This window comes from Lynx canadensis, chromosome C1 (assembly GCF_007474595.2).
Source record: "Lynx canadensis isolate LIC74 chromosome C1, mLynCan4.pri.v2, whole genome shotgun sequence".
Lineage (NCBI taxonomy): Eukaryota > Metazoa > Chordata > Mammalia > Carnivora > Felidae > Lynx > Lynx canadensis.
Window position 1 is genome coordinate 106,273,232 of NC_044310.1, and position 8,386 is coordinate 106,281,617.

Sequence of the window (8,386 nt, forward strand, 5' to 3'; positions counted from 1 at the left end):
TATAGGTGCCCCATGTATTATTATTCTTAAATGTTTATTTTTGAGAGAGTGCGAGCGGGGGAGGGGCAGATAGAGGGAAGGGGGGACAGAGGATCTGAAGTGGGCTCTGCACTGACAGCGGTGAGCCTGATGTGGGGTTCGAACTCATGAACCTTGAGATCATGGCCTGAGCCAGAGTCGGGCACTCAACCGACTGAGCCATCCAGGCGCTCCCAAACCTGTATTATTTTATATGGAGAAATCTAGGAGGCAGCATTGGAGCTCAGGAACTAGAAGTGGGTTGAGGAAACAGATTTGCGTGGTCATTGGCCTCTACTAGGAAATAAGACCAGAGTAGGCGAGATGCGCAGGCAGAGTGTGAGGCCTGGGAGGGAGGCTCTGCACACGGTGTGGAGAAGCAGCAGCTTTGAAGGACCGTGATTGTCTGATGTGGCTCCTAACCGTGATCTTGTCCTGCTCCTCTTCCCCGACCTCTCAGACTCTCCTCTGTTCTCCTTTGCTCAGTCTTCTTCCTTTTACTTCCTCCTACCCTTAACCGAGGGAACCAAGCCCTCCTGTTTCTCAAGCCAGGTCTTCTCCCCAGACTTCAAATGCAGATGCCAACTGGACCTACTAAGGGCAGTTGGCAGTTTAAATACAGCAACCTTCACTGAGCTCATCACCACTTCCCCCAACCAATGCCTTCTGTCTCTCTCCATGATGTGGAGTGAGGTCTCTCTCCATCACTCACCTTCCAAACAGACACTTCAGATAGTTGTTTTCAATCTTGAATTAGAAGCTTGGTACAGATTGGGTCTGTCTTCTTTCAAAACTCGAAGGAGCCAAGCAAGTAAAGATTTCTCAGTTAGTTCCCTCAACCTGATGTCCTAAAGCCACGGATAGTGATTTCTTGGTAGAACAGCAAATCAGCCAGTAAACTTAGGGTGCCTGGTGTTTTTCCATCTCTTCCCTGGCTCAGTGTTCTTTGGGATAATAACACTTTTTAATGAATTAAGGAACTTATCCAAGAAGTAGTTACAAATTCTACTCGAAAAATTTAGGGACTTGCCAGCCTAGGCACTGGTCTTCATTCTGGAATGTCAGAACCAAACAAGCAGTCCCAGAAATGGTCTGATTCATTCTATTAATTTATGAGGGCAGAAACTGCAATCCAGAGAGATTTTTACTAAGAAAACTCACACAGATGGATAAGGAATCTGAGGGCCTCTGGAAACAATTGCTTTCACCTGTGCGGCTTAGGGATGCAAAAACACACTTCTCTTGAGCGGGGGAGGGGTAGAGAGAGAGGGGGACACCGCATCCAAAGCAAGTTCCAGGCTCTGAGCTGTCAATACAGAGCCCGATGCAGGGCTTGAACCTATGAACCACAAGATCATGACACGAGCTGAAGTTGGGCACTTAACCAACTGAGCTACCCAGGCGCCCCATATTATTTTTAACCCTGGGTCAGCCTTCTGGTCCCTTTTTCTAGGCTCTTTCCCTGCTGCTTTATCAGAGGGCTTAGAAAATGAAGACTAATGTTGACACTGGCCCAAGTCCGATGTAAATAAGGAAACCCACATCCCAATACAACGACCTTGACCACATTGGCCTCCTTTCCATTCCTCCAGCGTCCTGCTCTTTCTCACCTCAGAACCTCACTGTTCCTTCTCGTGGAAGTCCCTCCTCCATCTTTCCAAATGTTTGCTGTCTCATCCTTCAGATGTCAGCACACATGAGATCTCAGAAGAATGCCCTCCCCAGCCCCTGTAACCTGTAACATACCACCTTGTAGTCTTTCCTCCATAGGATTTATCTAGTTGTCTTGTTTGCTTATTCATTGCCTCTCCCCTCTCCCCCCTGCCCCAGAAAGTCAGCTCGGTGAATGAGGGACCTTGTCTGTCTTGCTGACTGTATCCTCAGAGCCTGTGGTAGTGCCTGTAGGAGGGGTGAATAGACACTTATTGAGTAACAAGTGACATCTCTCCATCAGTCTGAGTGATCTGGAATGATTCCGTTGGTACCGTGAGTCATACTTACAAATACACCCAAGGTGTATTTTCACTATTTACTGTGCAGTTCTGGGAACTGCTTCCATCAGGCTAATCCCTCCCATGCTGCTTCCTCCTTGGCACAAATGTACTGACTCTCTAGCGTAAATTTTAAAAAATGCCATTTCTTTATTTACCACCAGCAAGACTGGCCTGCACGGGGCAGTGGATGCTCTGGGCTCAAGGACGTGTAGGATGTGATGAGGAGATGATGACTGGGAGGCTGTTTTGAAGGAAAGGGGGTGGTCTGCAGGCCAGGCCCAAGAGCCCCCCTCAGATTTACTTCTGGAAATGGGTAGACCTTAAAAAGGAGTCGTGGCAAGCTATGGCCAAGCCGCCAATAAGATTAAGAAATTCTTGGAAGTCCAGTTGCCCATCGGAGTTGGTGTCAAGTTTCTTCATCATGCGGTCAAGGACACCAGGGTCCTTCTGGTTCTGCAAAGGTAATAATAACCATAATAATGATACTATTAATGGTACCTGACCTTGTACTTTCTAAGATACTTTCAGTTATGTTGCCACATCTCATTCTCACAAGAGTGTGAGGTACAGGCTAGGGGTTAGTAACACTCCCACTTCCCAGACACAATGACAGACTCAAACAGGGAAGTGACTCGCCTAAGGGGAAGACCTGTGCCTGGAACCCAAGTTTTCTGGCTCCCATTCCCGGGTTCCTCTGTGACAGGGGTTATTCAGTGGTATAAAAGTAGTGGCACAATTTTTCAAGTGTCACCTGCTACTCCAGTGTACAAACTGCACAGAAGTGAAGTGATTTGAAATGGAAAGAAGACGCAGGCCCTGATCTGCCTCATCTTCTACTCCTCTGAGCTCCCCACACATATACACACTTACAGCCACTAGTTACACTGGCTGTTTAAATTAGGGACTTAGAAATCTGTCCTTGAGTGGCACCTGTGTCTGGTGGCTACCACACTGGACTGTGCAGATAGATACAAAACATTATTTCCAACATCACAGAAAGTTCTATGGGACAGGGCTTCCCTAGAAGCTTTGGGATGGAGAAATCAAATTTGAAAACTATCCTTTTACACCACTTACCGTTTCATATGCTCCTTCCCTAAATGAAAGAAACAAATCAACATTCCCTGGGTCATGTAGTTTGAGAACTTTGATCTTTAAAACACACCATGTTCAAAGAAAAGAAGGAAAGGTCCTTGAATGGTTACTCAGAGCTCACTTGAGGCCTGGGGGCTCCGCCTCTGCTGTGCAGGTCCCTGGCTTAGAGTGAATGAAGAGGAGGCAGGGGTGGGGGAGTCAGTTGCTGGGCCCTCACTCCCAGCCATTTTGTCAGGGTCTTGTTTTGAGCTATGGGTAGTCTGGGGGAAGGGGCTGGGAGCAGTACCTTTGTGAAGGCAGCCAGCTCTGTATTCATGAAGGTTAGGAACTCTGTCTTGGAGAGTTTGCAGCTATTACCATCCTTTCCAGCATACCTCTGGAAAACAGCAATCAGAGACTCGATGCACCGCTCAGTCTCAGTAGGGCTGGACATTTTTGCCTTGAGAGAAGAAAAGTCAGGGTTCAGACAAGGGCTGGATGCTGGAGAACACTCCAGAGAATCTCATACCTTCATTTTGGGCCAAAGGAGTTTCCTAAAAGACTAGGCCGTTTTTTAGGGGGCAGAAGAGCCCAAGACAAACACTGAAGGTCACATTCCATGAGCTTCCCTCCCATATCACATGTTTATTCTGGGTGAAATATAGTGAGGGTACACATGGAGCATGTGGGTGTGTCTAAAAGTAGTAGACTGGGCGCCTGGGTGGCTCAGTCGGTCAAGCACCCAACTTCGGCTCAGGTCATGATCTCACAGTTTGTGGGTTCGAGCCCCACAATGGGTTCTGTGCTGACAGCTCAGAGCCTGGAGCCTGCTTCCGATTCTGTGTCTCCCTCTCTCTCTGTCCCTCCTCTGCTCATGCTCTGTCTCTCAAAAATAAATAAACATTAAAAAAAAAAATTTTTTTTAAAGCAGTAGACTGTCTGGATGAGTGTGACTGTGGCAGGGTTTACTGATGTTTCTAGAATCTGTGGGTAAACATGTATAACTATACACCCACAAATCCATATGTGCACCAAGCACTGTTTGGAGATTAAATAATTTCCTATTTTCTTTTTTTTATATTTTTAAATTTTTTAACATTTATTCATTTTTGAGAGACAGAGACAGAGCATGAGTTGGGGAGGGGCAGAGAGAGAGGGAGACACAGAATCTGAAACAGGCTCAGGTTCTGAGCTCTCAGCATAGAGCCTCATGCGGGGCTCAAACACGTGAACCTTGAGATCATGACCTGGGCCGAAGTTGGATGCTCAACCAACTGAACCACCCAGGTGCCCCAACAATGTCCTATTTTCTAAGCAAATATAGAGGCTACTGTGATAAATGAAATTCAGTTCTTTTTAAAGCAATACCGAATTCCTGGGACTCCTGCATTTTCTAGAAGAAAACTAAATGCATAGTTATTGTGTGTGGGGTGGGAGATTTGGGAGCTTTTTGGATGTTCAAAAGCAGCTTTCATATTGAAGGTTAAGAATCATTAATTTTACATGGGAGGAAACAAGAGCCACGAGAAGGGAATTGACACAGTAGAGCCACCCCTAGAATTTCAGCCTCCAGGTCCCTATCTGCAATCCTTGGTCTTTGTTCCTTCTTCCAGATGCCACTAATTCTTACAGGAATGGCCAGAGGAACTTCTCTGGTCACTTCAAACCACAAAGGTTGATCTCAGGAAGGGAGCTCTCAGGTTGCCACTCATGCAGCTCCCCTGGCATCTACAGAGCCGGACCTCATCAGTGGTTGCACCAGGAGGAGCTGGAGGGCCAAATTCTGTGCTGGCCTCTGCCTTCCTTACAACAGAATTCTTGAGGGAAATTTTCTATTTTGCAGAGTCTTCAGGTCATTTCTGCCTTCACCTAGGGCCCCCTGGTGGTTCAGACATCAACTACAGGCTTTCTGGAAAAGTTGCCAGCCACACCCTTCCTCTCAGGCTTTACTAAACTTCAGGTATTAATAATGATCTTTGCTTGGACGGTGACATTTACAATTAGCTTTTACCTCTTAATTTGGTCTTTGCATGGACTTCCTGGAGCTCAGAGCTGGGACCCATAATTAACATGCTTCGGATTGATCCGAGCCCTTAGGGGCACAGCTTTGGGCTCCTTCCTTCCTCCCCGCTGCCCCGGCCGCCCCAGGCTTTTCATCTGCAGTGTCTCCACGATGTGTTTTACCAGCCTAGCTGAGCTCACTGCTGCCCTTTGCAGGTGGGAGCATCTGTAAAGCCCTGTCCAGAGGTGGGTTCTAGTGAACTCTTCTGGAGATGGATTCTTTCCCAACAGTCATGTTGTTGGAATGCTTTCTTTTTTCTCAGAGAGAACTTTTTTTTTTTTAAGGAAAGAAAAATGTCCGGGGTTTGGGAGTGAAATAGAATACCATAATCTAGAAACAGAGTTTTTGCACAACAGTCTTCCTTATCAGGACTAAAATTTCACTGTCTTAATATGTCAGATGACAGGAAGAAGGTCAGCTGGAAGGACATGCCATATAGGGTAGAAGATTCCAGGCTGAGGATTAAGGGCTTTGTGACCTTTTTCTAGGCCTACAGATGCTCCTCTGCCCCTTTACCTTGGGGAATTCTGATTGCTTTGCTTCTCTAGTTTCAAAGTGGCTTTCTGCTTTATTTTTTTTTTCCTCCTTAACACCAGGACGATAATTTAGACCATTTTTTTCCCCTTCTTGAAAACTGTTGCTATCAGCCACACATGGAAAAAATTAAAACCTCTGTATTTCTTCTCAGAAGTAATTTTCCAGAGTGAAAGAAAGAAACACAATTACCGAATTACTAAAATGGAATTGTAAAATTTGTAAAGCTGGAGGGAGTTTGGGAGATGGTTCCAGAGAAGGGAGGCCCAGAGACAGGAAAGCTTTGCTCAAGGTGAAGCAGAGAGGCTGAAGAGAGGAGAACAAGATCTCCTGCCTGGAGGCCAGCACTCCCCACAGCTCACTGCACCCTCACAGTTGTATTTGGCACCATGATAGGAAGGAGAAAATGGTGTGAGGTAAATGGATACAGTGAAAGAATTTTAAAAATGCATTCCGAATACTCAACATTTGAGGAAAGGGGGAAGAAAAAGGAATGTGAAAAAGTAACACTTGAAAGATTCCAGCATTGCTGTTGTCATTCTTAACCAAAGTGCTTCCCCCAGCCCCACCCTAGCGAGGATCCATGGAGGCATCCACCTTCCTTCAGGGCAGTCGTTCCCAGTCTTCACCACCTATTGGTGCTGGGTCTGCCTTTTCAAGGTTCCTTGGGACCTTGTTATTCCCTTCATGCATGGAAAGGAAGGAGGGAAGAGTGGGCAGGGATAAAGGCTGGCAAATGTGTTGTGCAAAGGGTCAGATGGTAGATGTCTTAGGCCACTGTGGTCCATGTTGTCTCTGTCACTCTTTTGTAGCGGGACAGCAACTACACAGACAACTCATAAGTGAACGGGCGTGGCCGTGTGCCAATAAAATTTTATTTATGGTCAATTAAGTTTGATTTTCGTGTCACTTCAGGTGTCACAAAGTATTATTCTTCTTTTAGTTTTCTTTCTACCACTTAAAAACGTCAAATCCATTTGTAGCTTGTGCAGGGGTCAGAAACCCTATTTGGCCCGCGGGCAGAAGTTTGCTGACTCCCTTCACGAAAGCGGTCAAGCAGGAGGTAGATTTTGGAGGTGGCCTAATGGAAACGCTAGAGAGAGAATTCAAAGCAGGTTGGCAGGAGCTGAGAAGAGAAAAACAGATGTTGGCGTGAGTGCCTGAAAAGGTGGTGGGTTCAAAGGAGAAGGGAAGGAAGAGGGGCTTGGCGGGGACCGGGCTCCTCCCACCGTCTGGGCTGCGTCCGGCTGGCTGGCAGCGGCTTCGGTTACAGGCTTTGGGGTCTTGGCCGGTTGCCGACAGCTTACTGAAACCAATTTTCCCCGGGGCTCTGACGACTCAGTTCTGAGAAGTGCCCTTCCTGGTCTACAAAAACAACCAGTGCTGACGGATTCTCCCCCCCCCGCCGCGTCCCGCCCTTTAACTTTTCTGGTCTCCCAGGCTTCCCGGAGCCCGGGGGCGGGCCAGGGGCCCAGCGCGACCCCGCGCCTCGCCCCCTTCCCGGCCGAGGGGGGTCGGGTAAGGGGCGCAGCCCCTCTTCCCCCGGCTCGCACCGCATCCGCGCGGCGGAACCAGAGACCCTCTGGTGGCCGCCCCTCGTCTGCTAACACAGGCGGAACCTACGGCTGCTTTCCTTGCAGCCTCTACCCCAGTTCCCTCCCACGACTGACTTTCGCGGCTCGGCTTCCCGCTACGTCCCACAGGAATGAAGGATCAGCGTGGCGGCAAGCACACCGAGCCTTTTTTCCTGTCTTTGCGGAGGCAGACACGACAAAGGTCGGGCTTACCATGTCTGCGCGGAGCGGTCGCGGGCGCTGTGGCGGGGCGGCGGCGGCGGCAGCGGCGGGCTGTGAGCTCCGGGAGGCGGGCGCTGGCTCGGGGTCCGGCTCCCACCTCTCCCGGGCCCGCCTCCGCCTCCGCCCCTCGGGCGCAGATCCGGACTTGTCCGCGCCGCCCAGCGCGGCGCCGCCCGACTCCCGAGCCCGGCTCCCGGCCGGCCGGTCTCCACCCCCAACCCCTTCCCCACACCCCCTCCCTGGCGCAGATCCAGACCTGTCTGTCCCGCCCGCGTGGCCCAGCGCGCCGCTCACCCGAGACCCGCCGTCTCTCCCTGTCCCTGAAAGATTCTGGACTTTTCTGAATTAAAACTTCTGCATGGCGGTCTTGGGTGTGGTGTGCCTGATGTCCGTGGCTCTTTTCCGCGAACGAGCTCATTCCGGTTAGAGAGGCAGAAAGATCCGTTTAAAAACGTGCAGCACGGAGTGTGGGCCGTAATTGTAGAGTGGAAGTTCCCTAGAAGCCAGGGCTATCTATCCCTTCACATTAAAGAGGTGGTGATTTGTGCCAAGTGGAGTACCATTGTCTCAAACGTCTCCCTAACCGAAGACAGTTAAGCCCACAAAACCTCAAACCACTGCAATTAAAAACGGAGCGGTGTGAGTAGGGATTTATCTGTGTGCACTGGGCAGTGGAGCTGGAAGTCATGTTGAGAATCAGAAGCTCTGGGTTCTACTCGTGGGCCTGTTAACTTGATTGCAGTACTTTTGACAAACCTCCTCTCTCCTCAGAGTTCCATCTCCTTATCTGTTAAAAGTAGTGACGTTGCCTTTCCTGTTTCATAACATTGTTATAACTGTCCAGTGAAATGAGAGCTTTGTGAGGGCTTCAAAAACTGGAGTGGATGGTGTAAATTGCTTCCTGACAT

At 49.0% G+C, this 8,386-nt stretch overlaps 1 protein-coding gene across 1 annotated transcript; it reads right to left on the bottom strand.

Annotated features, from left to right (window-relative positions):
- Positions 1-2,135: 2,135 nt before the first annotated feature.
- On the bottom strand, positions 2,136-7,556 carry S100A11 (S100 calcium binding protein A11). The gene is made up of 3 exons (XM_030325492.1): positions 7,470-7,556; positions 3,394-3,546; positions 2,136-2,465 (listed from the first exon to the last, which is right to left on the bottom strand). Exons 1-3 carry the CDS (start codon positions 7,470-7,472, stop codon positions 2,310-2,312), a joined length of 312 nt encoding a protein of 103 aa, XP_030181352.1. The 5' UTR covers positions 7,473-7,556; the 3' UTR covers positions 2,136-2,309.
- Positions 7,557-8,386: the final 830 nt, after the last annotated feature.

What these genes read in the sequence shown, in the direction of transcription:
- S100A11 (XM_030325492.1), bottom strand. An exon ending in AGCTGGCTGCCTTCACAAAG is followed by an intron (nt 2,466 to 3,393) that starts GTACTGCTCCCA and finishes TTACCTTTGCAG; the next exon opens with AACCAGAAGGACCCTGGTGT.